The sequence below is a fragment of the Calonectris borealis genome, chromosome 8, assembly GCF_964195595.1.
Source record: "Calonectris borealis chromosome 8, bCalBor7.hap1.2, whole genome shotgun sequence".
In the NCBI taxonomy this organism is placed as follows: Eukaryota; Metazoa; Chordata; class Aves; order Procellariiformes; family Procellariidae; genus Calonectris; species Calonectris borealis.
In genome coordinates, this window is record NC_134319.1 from 2,329,034 (window position 1) to 2,354,716 (window position 25,683).

Genomic DNA, 25,683 nt, shown 5'->3' on the forward strand with positions numbered 1-25,683 from the left:
ACCCTCTTCCAGGGTACCGCAATAACGAACGATACCGAGACCCTGTGGTTAATACAGCTACAGTTGAATATTTGCTGTAACTGCTTCACTGCCAACCACGGTCTTTCCGTCATCGCTGCAGCTAAGCAAAGGCAGAGAAATGGCTCATCGGCTTGTTTTTAAATTGCAGCTCCTTACTCGCTCTGGTCAATCACAGCCGCAGCCATCGCCGCGCTTCTCACTGCTCATTTGTTTTATTCCCATTAACACATCAGGGTCATGACGGTAAGGGCAGAGGGGCTCAGCTCCTTCATCCTGCTGAAACGCCCACTGAGGGATGATGCCCTGCTTCCCTGCGGGTACCAGGGGCAAAGGCCAGCAGAGGAGACGAGATCTTTAAGCGAAAGGACATCGCTGGCACAAGAACGAGTGGGTATAAAACGGACAGGAATTAATTGAGGCTGGAAATAGGAGGAAAATTTTTTGCCTCGAGAGCAGACAGATCACTGAACAGCTTTCCCGTAGGAGTGATGGGGGTAAACACCAACTTGATGTTATTACTGGTGGGATTAATAGCATAATTGACTACAACACTGCGGGACGGAGCCTGGTGGCGTAGGAGGCTCACCCCACTGCTGGCACTCGGGCTTTGCCCCCGACGGACATGGGAATGAACCCCCACCCCGGCTCACTCGGAGGGAGCCGATTCCTGCGGTGCCCACGTTTCCCCTGTGAGTCACCGCGGATGAGCCGCATCCCACTGAACATCCCTCCGCTCTCCAGAAGCATGCTTATTTTGGGGGATGTCACAAGGGACAGACTTGGCAGAAACGGGCTGCCTGGTTTGGGGTCTCTTTGCCCCCTTCCCGCCCCCCCAGTGCTGCAGGGGGAAGGCAGAACGCCGCCTGCCGAACCCCTTCTCTCCCGCGCTAAGCCGAAGCCCGGCCAGCGCAGCAGGCGGGCGGTTTGGGAGGACACAAGCAAGACACAAGCAAAGGGCTGGTGTCAAAAGCACGTTGCACCATCCCGAACGAGAGCCCTCCGGCATCGCCTCTGCCACCGATGCTGTTACCGTAGCTCCAAATAATCCCCACACCTCGGCACTTGCGCAGGCACAGGCAGTAAATACAAAGCGTGCCGTCTGCTGGCATGCACAATACAGTATTTCCATACATTTGCATTTTTATTAACGATGCTGGTGAGCTGCAAGGGATACCTGAGCGCAGGCAGTGACCGGCAGTGACACGCTCTGCCTGCCCACGCTCCCTCCCTTCCTCCTCAGGCTGTCTGAAAACAAAGCGGGGAAAGGAGGGTGAATTTAAAACACAGATTTTTATTTTCTGCTATTAAATCACATGCTCTGAAATGAACCTTAGTAATTCTGGACAGCAAACTGGATTTAGCAGAAAAAAAACCTTCTACAACATGCAGAGAAGACAGAAATGGTGGGCAGCAAGAGCAAAACCTTCTATAGGAGTGACTAGGGGACCAAAAAGCCAGGCAGGCCAAAAGTTTTGCAGCATATTTCATGTAGTTTATGCCAAATGGTGAGCTCATACAGTAAAACAAGGCCCCAGATTTTCCAGGTGTGGCAGAGCTCAGGATGTCGGTCCTTGCAGGCCTGCCAGCTATTGATCGCAGAACTTTAGGAAGGAGGCAAACATTATTACCCGTTACGTAGGAGAGCCATTATCTGGGGTTTTTTTATCCTTTCTAACATCTTTACAGCTTGCTTCTCCATCCAAAAGACGTCTTCTAAACCACAGTGTGTGTCCGCACAGGCCAGCCCCTCTGCGGGTGCCTTTGCTGCCCGGATCAAGGCAGTTCTCATCCCAGTTCTCCTGCTCTCACCGAGCCAGCGCAGGAATCTCTGCTCCTGTTCCTGGCTCCCATCGCCTGGCTGAAACTCCCAGCTTGCCGCTTCCTTTACCCGCAGTTTCACAACCATCTCGTGACTCCTCTACAGCACGTTTGTGCTTGCAACAGGCTGCGTCTTCTTATTGCCAAATTAGCTCCTTGCTCAAGTCCTTCCTCAGCTCATCATCCCGCCATAAAGCCCTTCGGAAAAGCTCCTGCCAGCCTCCTACACTGCCTCCTCGCGCCGCGGCACTGGGCGCGCTGCATCTCAACCGACTCCTCTGCGCTGCGTTTCTAAAAACCTCTCGGGAAGGAATTATTTCTCTGATGTAAAAGCAGATAGTGCACTGTTGGCACCCGAAATATCATTTAATAACACTGTTATTTTCTCTAGACCTGCAAATCTTCCCAAGAGCTGCTTCAGGGCTCATTTTGATCTTACTTAATTAGCGATCCCTTAGAAGCTCTGTTTCATGTTGAAAATCACTTGCTGGAATCACTACTTTGGAGTCACTTACTACAAATCATAAAGCTGCACTATTCAAAAGTCATAGAGATGTGGAAGCACAGAGCAAAATACATTGCAGCCCCAAACTATGAATATACTAAGTGCAGCTATAAGTCATCAAGTCCGGTAATAGCAAACAACGCAGCAATACAGCCACAAACACTCGGAGATTCGGAAGAAATATTAGCAGCATACTTGCTACAATTGATTACCATTTAATAATGCAGAAGGTGAAGTTTTCAGTGTGAATAAGCATAAATGTGTAGGCATGGCACAAAATCATTATATCTGATTGCCGTTTAAGACTCACATCATCATAGTAAAAGCTTCATTCTTGAGCTAATAGAATTCAGACATCCTGAGTATTTTATTGTATTGATAAAGGTTTGTACTGAGCTAATGAAGAACGAGAGGGCAGAGGTAATCAACGTCCAAAATGGATCCATTTAAAAAATATTGACAAATTGTGTGAAAACATTCACTGTTGCAAAACCTGAAGACAGTCTGCACAGATGTGTTACTCCGAGGGGGAGAAAGAAATGTTTGATTTCACTGATGAAAACACATAAGAGAAAACACCTGAAACACCTGAGGAGCTGTGGAAAGTCCCAGGGGGGCTGGCTGGCCGGCGGCGGGGGCAGCAGGCAGGGCAGGCAGGGCAGGCAGGGCAGGCAGGGCAGGCAGGGCTGCAGCAGTGGGTCCGGCAACCCGGGCCCCAGCGATGCCGGGGCACTGAGCAAACACCCCGGCGCACACCAACCCCTCCTGCCAGGGCTGAGCCCAGCGGTTCGTGCTCGGTACCGGTTTTCAGATCAATAATTCTATAAGCTGTAGACGTGAGCCTTCTTCCTGCAGCTCAGCACCGAACGGGGGTGTTTAACCCTTCATCTGTTTGCAGAAAAGCTGCGTGTGCTAGGTCGCTGCTAGCCATATCATTTAAATTGGAAAGATGGATTAAATTTAGCCTGTTCAAGCTCAGATTAAATCCCAGCAGGAGACTGGAAGGAGCCTTAGCACCAGCCCACAGCCTCCCACCCCAGCTCAGGCATCTGCCTTCTCCAACCCAAGCTGAGACACAGTTTCTGAAACTTTTCCCCTTGCTCTCCGTGCTTTTGCTGAACTCCAGCTGGAATCCAGCTCCTTCCTTCCTTCAAGCTCTGAGCTTTCAGGTTAGGAAACCTTTCTGCAAATGTGTTGATGTACTTGGAACTGGATGATGTCCAAGAAACCAATCAGTCCCGGGGGGAGCAGGACGGCGTGCTATCTGTCTGCCAGCCGCCGGCAGCGTCTGGAAAAGATCAAGATTACAGACCCAGGGTGGGAGACAAACAACGGGTATTCCCTTTATGCCGCTCAGCCAGAATAAAATGTGACACGCTATATTAATAACCTGGCGTCACCCAGCAAAACATCTGACCAAGGGGAACATAAAATGCCACGCAGATATCCAGGGCCTGATGGCAAGTCATGTGAAGAGCAAACAAGATAGCTGGGTGGCATGAGATGCAACCGGGGAACAAAACCTTAATGTCAAGCCCTTTTGTGCTTAGCAGAGTCAGCCCTAAATGGGTTTGTGATTTTTGCTTTCTGCCAAGGTGCTGCTTTAATTGGGCAAGGGAGACTGTTCAGCGTATTCAACAACATAGGGCGGAGAGGAAAATGGCATGTGCCAGGCTGAGAAGCCATGCAGAAGTCACCCTGCTTAAGTGCAAAGATTTATTACTGGTAGGAACACATCTCCTTCATTATGGCTTTTTACTTTACTATTGTAAGAAATGTTCTCCGTGACTTAACCTAACAACACAACCTTTTTTGTGCGCGCTGTTAACCAGCCACACACGGAACCCAAATTCTGTCTAAATTTATACTCGCGGGCACCACTAGCTCAGCAAGCAAAGCCAGAATTAACTCCCATCCCTTCTCATTTCCTTGGGTGAGGTGGAAGCAAAAAGCCACTGACCGCTGAGACAGCCCGAGAACATAACCACGGACATGGTGGCGGATCTCATCCCCGCCGTGACTTTCCCGCACGCTGGCCGGTGGCTTGGTGGTGGCGGGGGCCAGCCTTAACTACACACTGCTCTTACCTGCGCGGCGAGGGCTGACGGAGCAAAGTCCTCTCTGGGAGCAGGAGCTGAAACCTACCGGGTCCCTCTAAGACATCAAAAGTTGGCCTAACTCCCAAATTATAGTGGCCACCCATACGGCTTCTCAAGCAAATTTGTGATGTAGAAAATGTGAGCAAGCGTAACCGCGCCGCTTACTGACTTGAACTAGTAGCTCGCCATAGAAGTAACATCCTAGCAATGCCCCTTCCTCGACTCTTGTAGCACCTCCATCATCATCTGAATAGCATCTTTAGTACTTGAACCTCTTTCCAGCATAAAGACAGTTCAATAGCAGCTTTCAAGCCTAGAGTAGCTGCACTGGCTGCATTCCATCTTCACAAGAGTATGAAATTCTTGCTGCAGTCTAAAAAAGAAAAATCACTTAGCACAAATAAGGTCTTTTTTTAAAACCACTGATTAAATAGATATTGACAAGATAGAGCACAATGGCTTTGATGGAGCCATTGCAACCTATTATATAAATCCTCATTCATGCTCATAAGAGTTTTTCCTTTTCTTTTTTAGTAACAGAAGAGAAAATGCAGCCACGTAAAAGATATTAAATTGCATAAAAACGTGTGACTGGTAAGTTTATGCCTCAAACTCAAAGAGGCAAAGAGACGGAGAGTTTGGGCTGGAAATCTCGGCTGCCGCTCGGTCCCCGGCTGCGAGCTCACAGGAGCCGTGCTGCAGCCTTGGCTCAGCGGCCCCGGAGCTCGCTTGCTCGCTTGGACTCGGCTCCGCAGCGCCCGAGCCACAGAATTACACCTCTTCTGAAGACGAGGATTTAATTGCAGAGTTTATTTATGGCCGCACGGGAGTGCTGACAAGGAAAGCAAAGCGTTATGCGAGGGGGCTGGTCGATACTTAGAAACTCCGTCCCTTATTCCATAAATGTTCCTCCTCTGCGTGTATGCCGCTACAGCCCCAGCACCTTCCAGCCACGCATTAAGCAATGCGAATAACGTACGTTAGCAGCACTATTCACGCTTCCATACACTGCTGTACTAACATGTCCGACCTGGTTGAAGGCAATACTTTTGCTACAGCTTTGGCAATTTTCTGTGTTTCCTCCCAAGAATGGATTTTTTTGTCAGAATCCACCTCTTAACACATTTAATCTGAAATAAATATATAATATTGCGTCAGTCATCAGCTGACTTGCTCTTAGCTCATTAGCTGGGCTTGCTCTACTGGAACTAAAACTGGTCTGGGAAAGCAGCAGTAAGCGTAGCGTTTAATAAAATAGTTTTTAAAACACTGAGTAATTTTATTGCAGTAAAGCAAAAGGGGGTCAGCTTGTTCTTCCAGCCTCCACTCCAAACAATTTACTATCTTTATAGCTGAAAAAAAACGTAGGCAGCCTTTTGTGATTTGAGTGAAACTAGGACATTCAAGATATACCCACTTCAAAACTTCACTCACAGATGTTCCTTCAGCTAACATTTATTCTCCAGATTTTCAAGAAAGCCCTTTTATGCACCCTACATGGCGACATACAGACACAGCATCTCCTGCGCTGCCACTTCCCTCCAGTAAATTTCTGTTCTCATAAGCGTCTCTAACCGCAAATAGATGAAATCAAGCTCCAACCAGGCAGACTGGCTCTCCCCGGAGTTACGGTGTCGTACAACACTGGGAGCTCGATGGCCCAACCAAGGTGGCCACGGGGGACTTGACAACTTGGCCCAACACCAGGACCCAAACCAGCAGTCAGTATCCTCACTGAGACAGCATCAAAAAGCAGGCTGAGCTCAAGAGATCTGTAACTTCAGGAGCAGACAACGTGTAATGAAGACGTTCCTAACCCTGCCCTTCTTCTATTGGCTGGACATGGGAGCTCTGCAGCCCAGTGGCCCTACGGGAGGTGGAGAGGCACGGGCCAGAGTGACTTGGTGACACGGGACGGCCAAGCGCGATGCTCCCTGGACCTGTGGGGCATCCTCTCTGCCTTGCTTCTTGCCAGAGAGGGACTAGTTTGTGCCTGCTATGAGTGGTGAGCGTCCTTCCAAATGCTGTGCAGTCCGTACGCGACCACACAGTGGTTCTTCACAACCAGGCAGGACACAGCTTCTTCTCTTGGATTCGCTGACCCAAGACACTCCATTGAGACAGGCTGTGGTCCCCACTTCACACTCACTGGCCGTTGATGCGGACAGCACGCAGAACCAACAACTTCTTTTCTGCTCCTCAGCATCAGAAAGGGTTAACAAGAAACGTTTGTTCAGGAGACTGACAGGCTCTCGGTCCCCAAACTGGACTCAGATCGCAAGTAAGAAAGACACATATTGAACCTCTCTGGGTGCTTAGCCTTTATCTTCTCTGCTTTGCAAGGCACAACTCAGCCGGCAAAACCAGGAATTTAGTTCACTGGCGTCACCCTCCGTGTGAATTCATGCCTTTTCCTCGTGACGTTATCCAGCCTCAACGCCCCTGGGGCTTTCGCCGGAGGTGGGAACTGTTGACGTGTGCGGGGATTCTCGCTGTAGCTGAAGTAGAGATGAAGAAATCCCTGATTGCACTTCCTCCAGCTGGCTTCAATCTCTTTCCCTTGGCGTTTTTATGGTAAAGCTCCAGGGCTCAGCCCGCCCAGGGATGGCCCCGCTCCCCGCACCCTGCTCCCACCCGGCACAAGGCGCACCCGAGGCAAAGCAATGCAAGATTTCCATGGGTTTATTGAGCTGAGCTGGCCCACCGCAGGGTCACAGGCCAGCAGGTGACACCGAGCCATTGATCCCACGGCTGGACGCCGTACGTCGGGTAAGGGGCTTGCAGCTTAGACCAAGACCAAGAGCTGGGAACAGGGATCAGGGACTCTGAGACCATCCGGACTGGGACAGTGCAGCGCTTCAGTGGGAAGTTCACCCCACCCAGTATTTAAATCGCTCCCACCCGAGCCGATATCCTGTCCCACGTAACAGCATGGAAGCAATGACATGGCAGAGCAAGATTCAGGTCCAGAAACTTCGGGGGTCCCTGCGTCCAGTCCTCTGCTACTACAGGCTTTACACGAGACAATCTGCTCCATAAACTTACCAAGCTTTCTCCTGAGTACTTAGTTTCTTAAAATTTCTAGCTTTTCTCCCCAGCTGCCCCAGCGGAGACGCCCCGTGGTGCTGCACACCAGCAGGCACCGCTCCACCACGAGGTCTCACCACCAGCATCTCAGCTGGATCACAAACGTTCACCGGGGAAAGCCCACACCCACGGCAAAGCCGTACGGGGCTCACGGCTTGCAATTACCCCGCAGTCAGCACGCTGGCTCTCCTCCTCAGCTGTTTTCAGCTAATGAGTTTCCAGGGTATAGCTGAAGCTTTTCTTACTAATCCCCACGTACGTGACCTTACACTCTGTACTGCTGAACTTCACCAAGGCCAGGCAATCGTTCCAGGGCTGTACCACAACGTGCAACAGTGGGTGTAGGGAAGATCAAAAGATGGAATCAACACAAACATAGCAATGAAAATATTTCAGAAGATCAGACGTAGGATTTATCCCCGCGACACCCCATTGCTAACTTCCTCCAGCCTACGAGCTCTCCTTGCCGTACCACCAATTTCAGTGCGCTACCCTGCAGCTCATTCCTCATCCACCTTACAGCTCTTGTTGCAATCCACACCTCCGGCTTACATCTCACCATGTCATATACGGCACCACACTGAATGCTTTAAGATAGAAATCTACTGCATTTACTTGATCTGGAAAAAAAAAAGTTGTCTAATTAGAAACACCCATTAGGACCTAGAATGGTGTACCTAAGACAGACCCACTTCACCACTGCCTTTGTATTTTTAATTAACCTCTCCTTCCAAACTACTTGCTAAACCTATGCTAAGGAAGTGATAAAAATTGAACAGAAATGTCAAAATACAGCATATAATAAAGATTAAAACAAAATTATGTAGGATCCGTGTAAAAATAATAGACTTACATACGATAACTGAACAATAAAATCTGATATAAAGCTTTTCAAGAGCCTTGCTAGCTTGCCCTTCTTATAACTTCTGAAATGCTCAGGCTGTTTTGAGTTTATAGTACAGTTCTAAGGAATAGATTATAAACAGAAGGACATCACTTTTTTCCTCTTTCTAAACAGAGATTAAATCTAAGAAATATTTATCTAACACCTCAGACAACCAGAAGAGTCGAGCCTCTCAGGAGCGCGCAGTCGGGCGATGCCCACACTGCAGTTTAACAGATCCGTATTTCCCCCCTTTAAGCTTTTCTGGATGCCAAGGAGCAGGCACACGTTTCCATTAAGCACCACGGTGAGGTGGTGCCGGCGCGGCCGATGCCGGCTCATCGCCTGCACCAGCAGCCGGGTGGAACGGGCGGCAGCGGGGACGCAGCCGCGGGGAAGTGACTTCCCCGGTCACCCACCGAGAGCCTTACTTCTCTGAGATCAATTATTTTATTATATGTTTATATAAAGATTGCAAACATCTGGGAAATATTAGGCGGCTGCTGCAGAGGGAGCAGGCTCCTCTGATTGCAGAGAGCTGCATCACGGCTCCTTCCTCCGTTCTCCGAAAGGGGAATTTTGGGGCCAAATTCTGCAGACTCATTGACTGGGTGCCCTGTTGGCACCCAGCAGACCCGCTGCCTCTGGCTCCCCACAGCACTTGTGGCAAGATACAACAGGTTTATTTCTTTGGTTTTTTTAATCTACAGCCTTTGAATCACTGCAAAATATATTCACTACCAAATACACCAACTCTACACGGAAACTGCTTCGTGCTCCATCTTGTCTCCAGTCAGATTATGCCAAAATGCCCTGGATCTGCTCCTGCGGGTGACAAAACTGCCAATAAAATTTTGGTTGGGAAGGTCCCTGTCTACCTGTCTACACACCAAACTGTACTTCTTGGGTACGCTGTGGCTCAGCTCACAATGGGATTTCAACCGGGGACAAACATGAAAGCATCTTCTGTTCCCATAGGTACCAACAAGAACATGGGCTGCTTGGAAGTCTATTGTTAAGACTTTTTTTTCCTCTTTTCAGCTCTAGGCAAAGACAGAAAAAAATTATCTCAATGCTATGGCAACTTTCCATGGACAAACTTGTCACCTACCTACAAATAAACAAGTGTACCTCAACATTTCAGGTGGGCAGAAACAGTGGTGGGAATATGATGAGCGGTGCAGGGATGAAGATCTGACGCTGTACCCTACGCATCAATGTACGGCAACATCGAGACAATTTCTCCGGTGATCAAGAGCCGCAAGTGAAGCAGAAGGATTCGGGCTTAGAAACACGGCAGGGAATCAAGACGTTACCCAAGTGAATTCTGATGTCTTGGTTTCCTTTCACCTAAACTAATTGCTAACGGGCTCTGGCTGATGTGACCAGAAACAAGGCAGGTACTCTGTGGAAATAGGCCTGGTTCCAGTCGATGGCACGTGGCTCCTCTTGTCCAGAAAGCTACGAAGGATAGCTCTTCTCACCCAGGTCCTGCCAGGGGCCTCTGGGAGGGTTTAACACCCACTTCCCTTTTTTTTTTTTTTTTTGGAAAAAGATCTTGCCAACAACCTGCCTCTCACTTTTGCAGAGTAGCGGTGCTGCTTTTTCTTGCATAAACACGTACGGACCAGCCCTTGGCAATGAAGGCTGCTTATGAAAACATAAGCAGGGGGAGGACTTGGGTGGCAGCAGACGCTCCCTAAAAGCTTTTGGATCTCCTCATCCCTCTCCGGTAAGAGCCGGCAGTTCGGAGGCGATGAGGACAACTCCTCCAACAGATTCAGCCCTTCTCCCACCCAAGGAACGACGAGCCATGGACTCCTACGTGGAATTTCCCCTCCTACCAGTTTCCAAGACCGGATGATTCTACCCCAAATATTTGTTTATAAACTTACGAACCAGTGAATGATGCGCTAAACAGTTTCGCAAAAAAAAGGTGAAGCTTGTGCAACAACATCTAGAAAGCTGTATTATTGATAAAGTCAAATAAAATGAATATAAACAAGGTAAGATTTAATCTCTTAGCTCTTCTCGCATTAAGTCATTCTGAGGACTTAATTTTAAAATACAGAAGTGTTCTGAGAATATTTTGTAATTACAAACCAATAAGAAAAATCATCCAGGAGGAATAATTACATAATTTCTAGATGAACTCACTGCTTAGAAGAACTCACAGCTTAGAAGAGCAGTAATAAATAGATCCTCATATCGTTACTGTTGCTGCGGCTGATGACTCACCACTGTTACTGGGATCATATCCCAGAATAGTCATGCTACTCTGTGTACTGCATACAAAATTAGCCACGAGGGACTTACTATTAAATGAAACAGATTTGGGGTTTTAGGATTCATGTGGTCATATCATAAAAACAAAAGCTGTTAAATATCTTACTTGAATGCAGTGAATTTTAGACACCGAACCTGGAGAGCTCTGCTCTCCATCAGGCAGAGTTAGCGTCTGCACCCGCTGACTGCAGGGGCTTGCAGGGGACCGATTCCTACCGGACCCTCTGGTGCTGGCAGCGAAGGACAGCCCTCTCACACACCGCAGCTAACACATGCCCTCTCGAGAGAAAAGTACACAGTTTTACACAGACGTGAGGGAACAAGTACGGGTATCTGATACAGCTTACCAAAAAGAAAGAGATCATCTAATTAAAATACAGGTGCCTTACCAGCTAAAGCACGATGGTGTATCATTTTGATAGAGCTTAATTCAAAACGCGTGACAGACTGGAATGAAACATTAGAAATGTCCTGCTACTCTGTTAGCCTCCAAGAAACCTGCTGGAAACGCCAACGGTTTCCTCTAAGAAATACATATTTAATCACATAATGTAGGTGTGGTCCGCACTTCTGCGCCACGCCGAAGTGTGGTTGAGGTTGACTTGCGAGGTTCAGTGAACACCGAAAGCCTTTGGGAACTGCGGGGCGGATCCCCACGTCGGCCATGTGAGAGACCGTCAGCACGGCAGGGCTGAGGAAGGACCTTCCCCCCCGCTTCACAACCTCGCTTCCAAACGTGGTCTCTTCTTTCAACTTCTGGTAGGTATGCACATCTCGACGTGCCTAAATACCTCCTTTACCTTCACAACACGTTTACTGGAAAGAACATTAGGAACACCCAAAGTTTACTTTTTGGCTGAATAAAACCCTCTCCTTGTGCATTATACAATGATCCAGTATGTATTACAAGTGCAAACACTTCTTTTTTTCCCAATCTCCAAGCAACGTCCAGTACTCAGCCTAAATAAAACCTTATCAGCGTGCTACCACCTCAAGGTACTTGCTTCTATCTTTTTTACATGAACCGCACCTGCAGATTTTGCCAGCCACTGATTCTTCAGGCTTTCCTCTTAGGATGTTAGCTATGTTTATTTTATGTTGGTTTCTTAAGAGAACTCCTATTCTGCCCTCCAAATAAGCACACAAAATGACAGAAAATCTTTACTTGTCTTTGTAGCCATCACGCACCAGCGAGTTAACTGAAGCAGCAGCCCCGTGCACGACGTTTGCTTTTAAACTTAAATGGCTTAAGGCTCCCACTTAAATCTTCTCAGGTGCTCGGCAGCTGGCCTTGCTCCCTCATCGTTCCTGCCAGGAGTTCCGTCCCTTTGGGCAGGAGCCGCTCGGTGGGTCTCTGAGGACAGGTCAGCGGGTACAGGCGACGGTGCTGGCAGCGAGAGCAGCCGCGATGGTGTCACCTACCAGCTCCAGAGCCCGTCCCCGGTGGAGACGGATCTAGGAGATCTATCTGCCAATGTCCCCGTGGAGATGGATCTAGGAGATCTATCTGCCGATGTCCCCAGTGAGATGGATCTAGGAGATCTATCTGCCGATGTCCCCAGTGAGATGGATCTAGGAGATCTATCTGCCGATGTCCCTGGTGGGATGGATCTAGATCTATCTCCTAGATACCTCTGGCTCCCCAGAGAAAGGCCCTGCCCGCCCCATGTCCGGCACCTCCACGCTCCAAACACGCGACATGCCTTCAGGCCACTCATCTCACTCGCACGCAAGCTCCTTCCCAGAAAGCTCACAGGTAAAGCAGCTCGCTCGTGTTCTTGGAGCCATGAAAAACCACGAAAAACCACTGAAAACATGAAAAACCATTGAAATTACACGTATGGGTTTTTCAAACTAGGTTCAAGGTTCTCCGAGATCAAGAAGTCGGTTGAATCCGTGGGCAGCGACATGAAGCACCTTGTCCATCCACCTCCTGCAGGTCACCCCACAGCCCCCTCCACTGCGGTGTCGTGCTGAATCTGCCTCGTTTTCTGCTTCAAACCCTGAACCCTGAATAGCTGCTGTGACTTCCTTGGAAATACGTCAGCTGCTGCCCTAGATACCGAGCCTGCTACGCCAAACCGTCTTTTCCAGACTGCGCGGTGGCTACCAGCTTATTTCTGGGGTTATTCTCAGCATCCTTCGGTTCACCCTCATTTCGCCTTTCCGCCACCCTCCCCGGAGTGCCACCACGCTGCTGTGCACCCTGCCCAGCTCCCTCTCCTCTCCCCTTCTCTTTGACTAATATGCAGGAAACCAAGTATTTATTTGTCACTTTTCCAGCCTTTAGACAACAAGAGTTTTGCTCATTTCTCTGCGGATACTAATTCCCGCAGGCAGGGTAATAACAGGCTCTCCCTGCAGGACCCCAGTGATGCCCCCCGGACCACTCACTCCAGTTTCCTGGCCGTATTATAGCTCTCCCCTTAGGAGAGTCAACCTGAATACTCAAAGTTGTATTTCATGCTCTCCTAAAAGCCAAATATATACTGTCTGTCAAATTCAGTTCCTCTCCTAATTCTCTTACTTCTATAAACAAACCCACCAATCACATATGCTGTGTTTGCTCATGCTTGTGCTTTTGACGGTGGGCCAAACCATTGGAATCAAACGAGCTTCTGAGCCAGGGTAGGCAATACAATGTATGCTTCTTTAAATGCGGCAAATCTGCTTTTAATAGGCTTTTAACGATGACAGATTTGAATCCTGCGGCAGCAATTGTCTAGACTACTACCTGTGCATTTTTACAAACACGTACTATATTTGCTTTTTCCAGTCCTCTGTTTATTCTATATTCCTATCCCAAAACTGTATTACTTAAATCATCAAATGCTGCATTCATTCCAGGAGTTTATATTATCGACCTATCAAGTTTTATCCACGGCTTCTAAAAATATTTTATAATGGAATCAGGCCCTTTGGATTAATTCAATTCACTGCCATTTCACTAGCAGACCTACACCTATTGCCTTCATCTAAGAAAACATAGGAATACACGTCAGGTTCCCACGTCCTCTAGCTTTCAGGGACGAGACACTTCAGGGACTAGCTCCTAGAGAAAACCTTCACATTGAATAGCAAATCTGGGGGCACAGCACGTGGCACCCCATCACAGATGCTGCGCGTGGCCCAGCAGCTCACTGGAAAGCGAAGGGGGAGGCTGAAGGGAATCTTCACAGCAAAGTCCGCATCTGACACTTGTATTACAAACACAAGTTTCATGCTGATTTATAATCCAGGCAAACACATAAATAGAAAGAAAAAGGAAATGTGGGACGTCTTCCATCATAAAAGAGGAATTGTGAGAGTTTTTATGAAGTTTCAGAATTATGTTAATCACTATAGAATTAGCTAGTTTAATTTTTTTGTTGTTACTGCTTACATTAATTGTTAAACTCTATTCGGAGTTAACGCTTACACACACAGTAGGCATCAACACCTCGGAGGGAGACACACAGCAAAAATTGCCTAAAGCCTCCCACGACAGAAAGCTGCGTTCGGCGTGATGCTGCAGCCTCGCCAGGCTCGACCAGGATGAAATTTGCCTGGAAAGTTCCTGCAAAAACTATTGAGCTGTTTTCAGGAATAAAATTATGGAAAACATGCTCTGCCCGCAATAACAAATGGTCTGTCAGAAGCTGGCCGGAGGTTGCTGGGTTTGATTTTTTTCTTTCTTTTCCGTTTCAGGCTATTGCTTTAAAGGTTCGAATTGAAACTTGGCCGGAGTGCTCGGCCAGTGTCAGTCAGGGATCAGCCCTTCCCCGAGACAAACACTCACAGTTGACACTCACTGATGGTCTTTTGAAAGCAAATCCTAGCCCACATGCACTAATTGGAGCCTTTTTAGCGCTGCTGCGTTCAGCGGCCCCAAAGGCGCCGGGCACAGGAGCCCGCGGTGGGCACCGGGCAGCTCCTGCCTGCAGCACCCGGCCGGTCAGCCAGACCCTGCCTCGAAAAGCAACCGAGGTGAGAAACTCGGTTAAAAAACAGGTGCCAACATCACTAAGGATTATTACAGCAATGCACATGGCGGGGTCTTGGCCTTGACCGACGCTGCTTTGGGTTCTCGCTGCGGGAGTATTGCTGCAGAGATGCTGGGCACGCGGGCCACTGCTCCCCGCGCCACGGCACCGCACGGCACCGGCACCGGGGAACGCAGAAACGGGTCGCGGCTCTTCTAAGAAGTTCTGGGGCTTTTTCCACTCCCGTATCTTAGCAGGCTTAGGAATGCAGATTCTTGTTTCTAAAGCTTTACCAGGATTTGCTTCATAAACCTCTTTTACAGAGGTTAATAACTGGGATAAAGATTTCTTTTAGCTGCAAACTTACTGGCCCGTAAGGCAATCTCTGGGCAGTTAGCTGTTGCAGTGAACACCACAATGAAAAACGGGTTTGAGATCTGCATCCTGCAGAAGGAATGAATGCAATTTTGGGTTCATACCGACCTGGGGTTTGTTATATACGAAGAATTCTAGAAGTCGAGTGCATTTTTTTCTAAACACACCCTCCCATAGCTTGTGATTTACAGTTCTGCCATCCTGAGAAGTAGCTCCACATTAGTGATGAACCAGTCCCCTACAATTTATCCCCTTTGCTGATGGGAAAACTGAAAAAGCTATTACAGGGGCCATGCGACGTTCCCTTTGAGTTACTGCTGCTCAAGTTCCTCCTGCACAGAATAAAGCCAGGCGCACCCTAGGTAGGAGCAGCCTTGCCAACACGATGCCCAGAGCAGGTCGGACGGACGCTGGGCACTGCCCTCTGCTCCCCGGGTCCAAAGCTCAGCCTGAATTTAACCCTGAGAATTAAACAAAGTGTTTTCTCATTTAAAAATCTTTCTTCACACTTTGCAAAACCAAACCTAAAATCATTATCCAACTCCTATTTCCACTAGTTCCGTCTCGGGAAACTCTGGATTATGGCAGATTTATGTCAGCGCCCGGCTGCCACGAGAGGAGAGCCATCTCGAACCACGGACCGGTCACCCTCCGGCTGACGGTGAGCCATCCTTCCTTCATAATTTTGAGGGCAACCATATACAAAAGAAAGATCCTGAAGCTTATAATGCAGAACACAAAACGATACTATTCCACGTAATATAACAATGCTGATAGCATGTTTATTTTTTATGAGTGTTGTAAAATTATGTTCTAAACTGTCTGAACGACAGTAAAAACGCCGTTTGGTTACCTCTGGAAGAACAGAGAGCATCCATCCGAGCGGAGGTGCCGGTATTTCTCAGCAAGGCGATGTTATAATGAGCTATGCTTCATTTCAGCAGATCTATCTGACACAGCCGTAGCACCACAGACCTCACGGAAGTACAGCTGGTTTGTGCAGACACCCGGCAAAATTATTAAAATGCGGCATGATGGCAGACTAGGCTGTGTGTAGCAGGTAAGCAACAGCAGGACTTCTCCTGCAGCCCCCCCGCCAGCCTCCCCTTTCTCAGCATTTTTATAGTCTTTGTTCAATTTATCACAGATGATCTCCGATGCTTATTAAAACTGCAGGTTTATTTATTTGAATACTAAATAAATACTTTATCTAGTATTCAAATATAAATTTGAATACTAGATAAAGGATGTGAAAACAGAACAAAACAGGAAAGGTGTTCCGAGAGAAAAAACCTCATTTTTATTCTTGTGAATTAGGTACCAGTGAAGCATCCCCGTAAATCAATATTGCTCTGGTACGAGAGCTCGCACACCCGTATTCACGCAGCCCACGGCCGACGCTGGCCTGAGGACCCGGCAGGCAGAGACTTCTCGGAAACGCGACTCTCTTGCCACAGAGCCCTTGTTTGCATCTTTAGAATCACTTTGTAATGATGCTGCTGCTTTCTTAAAAGCACTTCCCTGCACAAAAAGGTAAAAAAAAGGTAATATTCTTAAAAAGAGAGGGATTCCTGATGCTCAAAGAAAAGCCAGCAGCCCGATCCGCCTGCAACTGCCGTGCTAGGAATCAGCCTTTCGGTTTTTCATTATTTCATTTATGTGCAAGTTTACAAGACATACCGGGCTGGTTTGAAACCTCCCAGTGACGTCAATGGGCCGGCGAAATGAGAGCTCTGGGAGACGGCGGCCCCGCACCCAGCCTGCCCGGGTCTGCGGCTCCTCGCGGGGGGACAGCCCAGACAGGGCCATCCATCACGCGCTCCTGGCGCTGCCCCGGCGCAGAGCTGCTTCAGCATCTGCAACGGCCAACGCTCCCCGTTACTCGGAGAATATTTGGGTTTTTTGGTCAGTACAATTAACAATGAAAATGGTATTAAAAACTGCAGGTGTTAAGAATGTATTAAAGCGTTAAAGCTCCTCCCTAAATTCTGGAAGTTTAATTTTTTTGGAAGAAAAAATAAAATTCCAAAGTAACAAAATCGCTGCTTGACTTATAAAGGGATTTAATCATCATTTTACAGGATACATTCCCCTCCCCCCGATTACTTGTACGGTTCTGTTGCTTTTTTATGTAGCGCTCACTACAAATTCTAGAAAATAAAATGACTGCAAGCCTTTAATAGCAGTTTATCCTTTTTAGCTTTTTTTTAAGGAAAGCATATGAAAATGTGTTAATTCTGTCAATCTAACTGTTAAACATGAAAACAAGCTCAGTAAGAAATCGACCCGTGATACTGTTTGATCCGATGAATTACTGCTGCATGCTGTGAAGCCACATGTACTCATTTCACAGCACCTTCGGTTTATCAAGGAATCGTCCCAGTTCATCCAGCCCTTCTCGTCCGAGATATTAAATCTGGCTGCGGGAGCACGGTACGGCACAGGACCGCTCTGCACGGCACTTGTCTGAAGAGCCAGACACATCCCCTAAGCCACCACGGAGCACGCGAGGGGGAGGTGCCGGCAGGAACGGGTGTCAGTGGTGGTGGAACGTGGTGGTGGCCAGGAGGAGGTCTCGGACACGGCCGCAATAGCAGGGAAGCGGGGGGATCATGTAGGAAGAAATAAAATTATCCTAACTCTCTGTAGCACTATTAAAAATAATCTCTCAAGCTTATACGCACTGGTGACGAGGGAAGTATAAAAATCAGAGCCGCAGCAGCATGCGTAGAGGTTGAAGAGCAGGGAAGCTAATCAGCAGACCTTTGCAAGCCAGGGGAGCACCCAATGGTATCCCCCCTCATTAGGAAGACGACCACTGCCTTCCCCTCTAAAAGTACTCAAGGAGAACCTGGACTCATATGAGAAAGTCGGCATGTGGCTTCCTGGTCACCCCTGGATGCCACCTAACCCAAAGGTACTCACTGGAGACCCACCAAAGCCAAGCTGGGGGGTAGGGGCTACCGAGCTACCAGGGCAGCTCCTCCATCCAGGCTCACCCCGATCTGTCGACGGGACCGACACAGCATGGGGTGTTTGCAACAAGTAAGGACTTAGATCTTTGCGTCTTAGACAAGTCAACAAGGAGGAGAAGGAAAAGACTCAAAAAATAACCTAATGTGCATGACAGATATAGATGTACATGAACTTGGCTAAAAAGTTTCCCATCCAAATAAAGTTACATAGATTATTTCACTGGAAGTTAAGATCATTAATGCAAATATGATAATGTAAATACAACAAGAGCAGCCTGGAATGCTCTAACTCTTATCTTCTGCCTCGCAAGACCAGCATAAAAATACAGCCAGAAACAACTTGAAAAGATACAGCATGAGGAGAAGGGAAAGGTCACTAAATACCAAGCACCATTCCTCCACCAGAATCCCTCCGGAAGCAGCTTCTCCACTAGTGAAAGAAATGCTGCATGGCTCAGGCCCCATTAAATCCCCGCTATTTTACAGTTAAAAATCCCATTTCAGCCAGGCATTGTCTTCGCTGCAGACACGTTTCAACAGCGTATTCTTTATGCTTCCTACAGCCATTTGTGAGCACAAGAGAAATATTTGGCTTTCTCTTTCTAAATTGTGCCTACAGATTTCTGAGTTATGTCTCTCAAACCTACCCCCTGCATATAAATCATTTCTTTGTTGAAGATACTACCTATTTATAGAGGGCTACGGAATTAATACATGAAGACAATCAAAATGTTTTACGTATGTCTAAAGTTACAGCTAAGCCCCACAAAAGCAAGATAACTTGAAGGTAGAGCAGATTTTTACCTATGGCGTTGGAGAGTGTTAACTTCCAGACCATACCTAACTCTTCTTCTCTGAGGAGAAGAGTCAGGTACTTCAAAAATCAATTTAAAAATCAGAGGCAGTATATATGGTACCACATTATGAAAAATACTTCCAGCCTCATCTCCAGCAGTAACGACTGCAAACATCTCAGCTTGAATCAAGCGAGTTGAAAGAGTTAACGCCAGGACGGCTATTTTGCATCCTGCGGTTGTCACCCCTACGATAAGCATGTTTCAGTACTGATACGCAGATATGCCAAGAGCACGTGCAACTCTGACTGCGGTTATCTGCGGGCTGCGCAGCACCCCTAGGAAATCCCTGTGCTGTCACCCAGAGACCTGCTGGGGTTTCGTTCCGTCGACGACGCAGCTGCTGTTCAGTCTCTGCATCACCCGTGCGGGGGACAGACCCGAGTTTTAAAACATCCCTATGAACAAGCGCCGACCACAAAGTTTCCCATTTCTCCACCGTGCATTTAGAAGAACTGATACGCTGGTGCGCTCCCAACTGCAGACGACTATTTTCCATTTCTCCAAAACAGCTTCCAAAGCCCCAGTCCAGCCAGAGCATCCCCCAGCACCGTGCAAAGCCCTCCCCTCTCCCCCGAAAGCAGCAGCGACCGATGCCCCACATCGTCCACGTGTGGACGGGAGCCACCAGTTCCTCTCCTGATCCTGGTGGAGAACACGGTGCTCCGAACCTAAAGGCCACCCAGGCTGGCCCCAGGCTGCACCGTTTAAACAGCTTCTCTGAAATGCATCTGGTTTTAATGACCCCTTTGCAATACAGAGCAGTTCACTTGCATACCCACCTGGCAGGGCATGATTGCTTGGTTGACTTGTTTGATTTAATTAATACATTTTGGATAGTTCAGATTAGTCAACAGTTATGCTTCCACCAACGTCTACAATTGATTAAAGTTTAGTTAAAGAGTTTGCTTATGCGTGATGGGACAGAGGAAAGGGAAGCTCAGAAGAGGACCAAAAATTTATTAAAGAGGAACAAAATGCCTGACGCTACGGTGCAAATGGCTAACTAATTAACGAAGCTCAGCCACGGTGCATGCTCTGAACAAGCCGCCAGGCAGTTACAAAGGTCATGATTAGCAAGACTCAGTCTAAAACTGCAACTAGAGCAGCATGGGGTGAAGAATATCCTTTATTTCCACCTGTGCACAGGGTAAGTGAATTTTTATAGGATAACTCCTACCCCCTCCTTTGTCAATCAATATACTGCCAGGGCTCCCTTTGCCTGGACGGTTTTAAATACCTGAAACTTTGCTGATTGATCAGACCGGCTCCGATGGCCCCGCTTGTCTCCGGGACCCACCTCTGACAAGCCTCCCTCTTAGGTGCTGTTGAGCATTTATTTCAGTTCTACGCTTCCTAGAGCTAAAACTCCTTATGTTGCTCTTGCAACTACAGAAATGCATTTCTCCTTTCTCCGAATGAAACATTTATTTCGTAACACCCTCTGCTCGGCCCAGGCGTTGGCCCTGTCCATAACCAACACGCACGGACTCTCCTCTTCCTTGCACTTGTAATTCTGGCACATCGATTAACGCTTCCCATCCCTTTCCTCCTGATCCAATATTCCTCTGTCTCAGCTTACTAGGGTTCCTCCTCAAGAGGAACTTCCTAAATCCAACCAACAACTCCCCCTGCCAAAATGTCAAGGGGAAACCATGGTAATAATTTCAAGATAGGTCTAATACGGGCTCTGCTAACGCGCAGCAACACCTGCCGCTGCGTCAGGCGCAGCCGCATGATTCCTCGCTTATCTCGGTCCTTCAGATCTGGCACGTCGCTGAGCGCTGGCAGCAAAGCCACGTCTTCCTTCCTGAGCTCGCCCAGCCTGATCTGCCGGCGCCGGACCGCATCCCCCAAGGCCGGGTGCCTTCGGAGCTTGCTCGCGCACAAGAACAATTTTGGATGGGCAATGTCACACAGATTTTGACACTCCCGTGGCCACTGTTTGTCGAGATCTTGCTAGGATCTTCAACACGCGCGCCTGGGTGACACATCTGAGCTCTCCTCTACCGCTGCAGACGAATGGGCATGTATGGAGAAAGGAAAGCTGAAGTATTTTGGTACAAAGATGACGAATGCTGGTAACGTGCTTGCCTGAAACTACGAGACCGTGCGACGTGCTGCACAGCAATTGACACCTTGATTACACGGTCCTTATTTCTCTGCCAGCATTACATCTGCCTGGGAGTGGACGCCGGAGTCGAACAGAGCGGGCGGTAAGGACAGGAGGACGGGAGAGGCGGCACGGCCACCAGCGCACCCACCCCGGCAGCGCTGCTGGACCTCTTCGGCTGGGTAGAAACTCGTGCTGCCAGCACCCTTTGCCCTCCTGAGCGCACAGCAGCCTTGTGAAGGGGTGAGGTGACACGTGCCACCAGGTCTGTCCCGCAGAAGGGCAGGGGGTGTCCGGGCAGCGCCGTGCCACCCGCCGAGGCTCCCCGGGGCTGGCGCAGCCGGCAGCGGCAGGGAGAACGACCTCGCCGTCCATCCCAACCCACAGCGCAGTGGAGAAAGAGCAATCTTTCCCATCTCAGCTATCAATTGATTCATCAACGCCTCACTGAGCGCAGAAGACACAGCCCTAACGTTTATGCAATGTAATGACAGATATCGTTGGTTTTTTTAATTAAGAAAGCCTCCCGCTGATGTGAACCGGTCCTTGGGAAGGGAGGACACAGCACCTTGCATGGAGAACTCAAGCAACTGGTGGGACCCTCCCTCCTTCCCCTTCTTGCTGCCTCCTTGTTTACAGGGCCCCCCGTTTCTTCCTTTCTTAACATTTGCTTTAACCAGAGGTCTTCCGATAATATAATAATGTGCTTTTCCTTTTCTCTAAATATTTACCTTTCCATTCTCCTGTCCCTGAAACACCACACACGGCTCTTCTTGACTCTGCGCTCTGGAGAAGGAAAGCTAACTGTGTATCTTTACAGCACCATTTAAAGACTCAGAGCCTCGATATCTTTATTAATATACACAAATACTGAGGTTCATCCCAGAGCCTAATGCAGAGGGAGCCACGGTTAAACGATTACACGCAATAATAAGATTACACAGAATAAATTCTACCTAAGACCAGAATATATGTGTATAGGTAAGATTACAGAACACAGTATCTGAATATCTAGAATATCAAATTCTCTATTTTGTATTCTTACAAGATGCTGTACAGACTACATGGAATATCTGCAACTATAAGGATATATATCTCACACTATCCAATGACTTCATACCTTGACTCCAGCAGTGGGCCTTTACCTACAGAAAGGAAAGCCGTTTCGGTGCAGTCTATCAAAGGCGCCCTGCGGTACCCGCGGCGGGACATGCCTCCGAAGCCTCCCTCGCGTCTGCCTCTGCCCTCACACGACCAGATTAGAGCAGAGGCAGCAGCGGCAGCTCCACCGGCTTATTAAAATGCACCAGTAGTTGACAACAGACTTGAGAAGGTACAGAGGTAACACCATGAAATCACCCAAGTGAAAAGAGGGTTTAGTGACTCATTACTTTTTTAAATGAAAATTTATGTTCATACAGACCTCATAACAAAAATAATTAAACACAATGCAAAATTCTCCATCCTTTTCACATCCCCCCCAGTTACTAGGCATCATGAGGATGCATTGTGAGATCAAAATCTGACCAGTAAGATAGAGGAAAAGAAAACATTCAGCAAGCACCATGACAATTCGACGGTTTGAGGAACACGTATATCCTTATCAATGCTTCTGGTGAGCAGCTGCTTTTTGCAAATGTAAAACCGCACACTTTCAAGCTCTTTTGCCCACCAGAACTGCTCTGATCCAGACAAAACCAAGCAATACTTACCAAATCCACGAATGACGGCGGTTAGGTACAAAATTAATATTTAACATCTTCCAAGATGAGACTTCTCTTCTACTCGTCCAAAAATATTCAGTACATTTTCCACTCACTCCAAACTTCTGTATTTCTGAAGTTGTATCAGTGGCACGTAGATGTTTCCCGGAGTTTTCATTCTTTGTGATTACACGTCAACTCCCATTGCAGGGTGGATGTCACTTTATATACGAATGCAAATGACTTGGCAATCAAAATGTGAGGGTGCCTGTGGAACAGCCTCTATGGACTCCCATATTTCTTCATTTATATCAGAAGGGGAAAAAAAAAAAAAATCTCTATTTCTGGCAAAGCCCTGACTGCAGTTTCCTGCTCTCATTTGTATAATCCCTTCCAGTGATCTGAGACAGGGCGGGAAAAAAAAGCAAGCCTTTTCCAAACTGGAGAAACATCCCTATTTTCCTGTTTATGCTTTCCAGGTCATATCCCTCGTTCATTCAGCACCTTCACAGATGAATCAAGGTTTTCTGACGCTGCAGAAATTCTGCTCCCAGGTCCCTCCTGCGTAACCCGCTCCGCACCATGGATGCGAGGGATCCCGGGGTGAAACGGGTGCAGGCAGCTACGGGGGGACCCAGGTCCCAGTCCAGGTGAGGGGTTATGGGCAGGAGGGAGCACGTCTCTACAGCAAAAGGCCTGGCTTATCCATCCCACCAACCTAGAAGAAACAGCAAAGCTTTCGGAGGGTTGCAAGCGCCCTGCAAGGGGTCATTCTGCACAAACGCGGCTGTGCTCTGCGTTACTCCTGTCTCTCGGGGCCGGGGCTGTGTTTCTGGACGGGATCCCTAGCTGCCTCTCCAGCCCTCCCTCCGCCCGGCTGGAGAGATGCTCTGCTGCAGGAAAATCCTCCGAGCAGGTACGTCCGCAGCTGCAACTTCAGCCAGAGCCTTTGAGCGAGAGCAGATTTGTGTGTCTCTGCATAAAATGGAATTTTACAAGATTTACATCTAAATCCCGCCGCTAAACATCAAACCCAGCACAGCTCCCTGGTGCATCGAGACGTCAGGGGGTGGGTGGTGGGAAGACAGCCGCCACGGAGCCGCGCGGGGAGCAGCTCCCGAAATAAAGGCTTTCCGCAGCAGCGCAGCCCGGGGCTTGGCTGCCAGCCCCCCGCCACGCACCCGCGCCCACCCCGGGGCCGCCGGCGGTGCTTGGCAAGGCTGCACTGCCGCCGGAGCCGGTGCTGGGGACGCAGAGCCGGGGAGGGGATCTAGGGACAAAGGGAGGGCTGGTTGAATAAAGGAGAATTTAAAGCGCTTCCAGCAGCAACAGCGCGGTGGTTTGGGAATGCTGAAAGGGGATCTGCCCACGCGTCCCTGCCCAGGCAGCACCTCCGTCCAGCCGAACGCGGGGGCAAGGAAGGGGGTTACGCTAATGAGGCTGGAGCGTATGCTGCGCTTCCTTCTGTTTGGGAAACAAGAAGTTCAATGTCAAGAAACGCGCAGTATTTACAAGCAAATTTTCCGTTTACTGGATTTTTTCCTCCCAGTGAAGTCTCGAGACATTTCACCTTGACAACAAAAAGGAAGGGATTTTATCATCAGCTGAAATCAAATGCACAAGCAAACACGTACAAATGGGCTTCCTATAGGTGATGTATGAATGGGCTTTACCTTCCATCAGAGTCATAAGTGATGCATAATGTCCCCTGCCCAGAGAGAGGAGGGCACCCACAGCAGCGGGAGGGGACAGGGTGGCAGCCCCGCAGCCCGGGCACTCAGCAGGGGATCGCACGCCCCGGCTCGAGGAGTCTGTCCATAAACCTCGACCTGAGACCTGCCGGACCATCCCGCCCTCCAGTTAAGTCCGAACTGGAAGGGGGAATGAGTTACTGTTTTATTAATTAAGATCTCAAATCCAATTTCACAATACACAGGAAGGGTTAGACTGGCCATGTCGTTACACGCCAGTCACAACTCAACAGTTTGCACCAACGTGGTCAAAGCTCAGAAAAAACCCGGACTGGAAGAACTATGTACTTCTCTTCTGTAACTGTTAGATGAAACATTAAACCGTATTTTATTCTACGGACATTAAAAAACATTTTATAAAAATGTAAGGGCAACTTAAAAGTATAATAAAAAAGTCAGCGTGCCTGCACAGATGGAGTGCGGATAATCAATACGCAAACAGTTTGCGCCTCTCATTTGCTTTGCTGCATCTCCACTTCTGTCAATTTGTTTTGAAAGGAGCCAGTTTTACACAGTGGCAAGTAATTTTGCTTTCAAATCAGTGTAGACCACAGAATTATGCATCTTATAGATGAAAAAGGCCCACAAGCATACAGGGATGGAGCTAAATATAGAGACACACAGACACACGGACATCTTCAACCCCAGCCTGCAGGCTGTACTACTGGAACAACAGGTAGTTGTACAAATGGGCATTTTTACACGCAGCCAGCAGAGACATCAATTCTCTGCTACTGGCTTCAAAAAGTGAATTTACATTTTCAAAAGTCATGTTTATTATGCTGGAAATGCATGTTGGTTTGGACATAGTTGAAAACTCAGCTCAGAAGATATTAAGAAGGCATTTCTTAATGGCGCGGGAATTTCTAAATCACTGTGCCCTCCGTTTCTTTTGTGCAGTAAAGCCCAGCATCACAGGCTGCTTCTACACATGCTCGGCACTCACAGTCAGGCTAGGAAAACCCAGCGTCACAAACCCACGGATATACCTCATGTGGTTTTCATAAACGCAAAACACTGTGTGCGAGAGTTAAATTCAGCAACTCCCCCCGTGGGGCAGGCTAAATTTCATTTGCTGTCAAAGAAGAGAAATTCAGCTCACACAATGAGCTGAACCCAAGCCTCCGGGCCATTCCCAATGGACGTGCCAACATTGTGGGCTTGGGGAGCCACAAACCACTGTCACCCCCAAAAATCTCCCACCCATCACTCCGCTGGCTTCTCATCCAATCTGCACCCAACAAGTTGCAA

At 48.3% G+C, this 25,683-nt stretch overlaps 1 protein-coding gene across 2 annotated transcripts in view; it reads right to left on the reverse strand.

Annotated features, from left to right (window-relative positions):
* PDE4B (phosphodiesterase 4B) overlaps positions 1–25,683 on the reverse strand; it is a 219,467-nt gene that overhangs the window by 73,761 nt on the left and 120,023 nt on the right. The window contains exon 1 of one of the 2 annotated variants that reach the window (XM_075155563.1): positions 22,691–23,269. The exons of the other annotated variant lie outside the window; for it this stretch is intronic. Within the exon in view, the coding sequence (XP_075011664.1) occupies positions 22,691–22,737 (47 nt within the window). The 5' untranslated portion in view covers positions 22,738–23,269. Of the gene's footprint in view, positions 1–22,690; positions 23,270–25,683 lie in introns of those variants that run through there. 2 annotated transcript variants of the gene reach the window in all.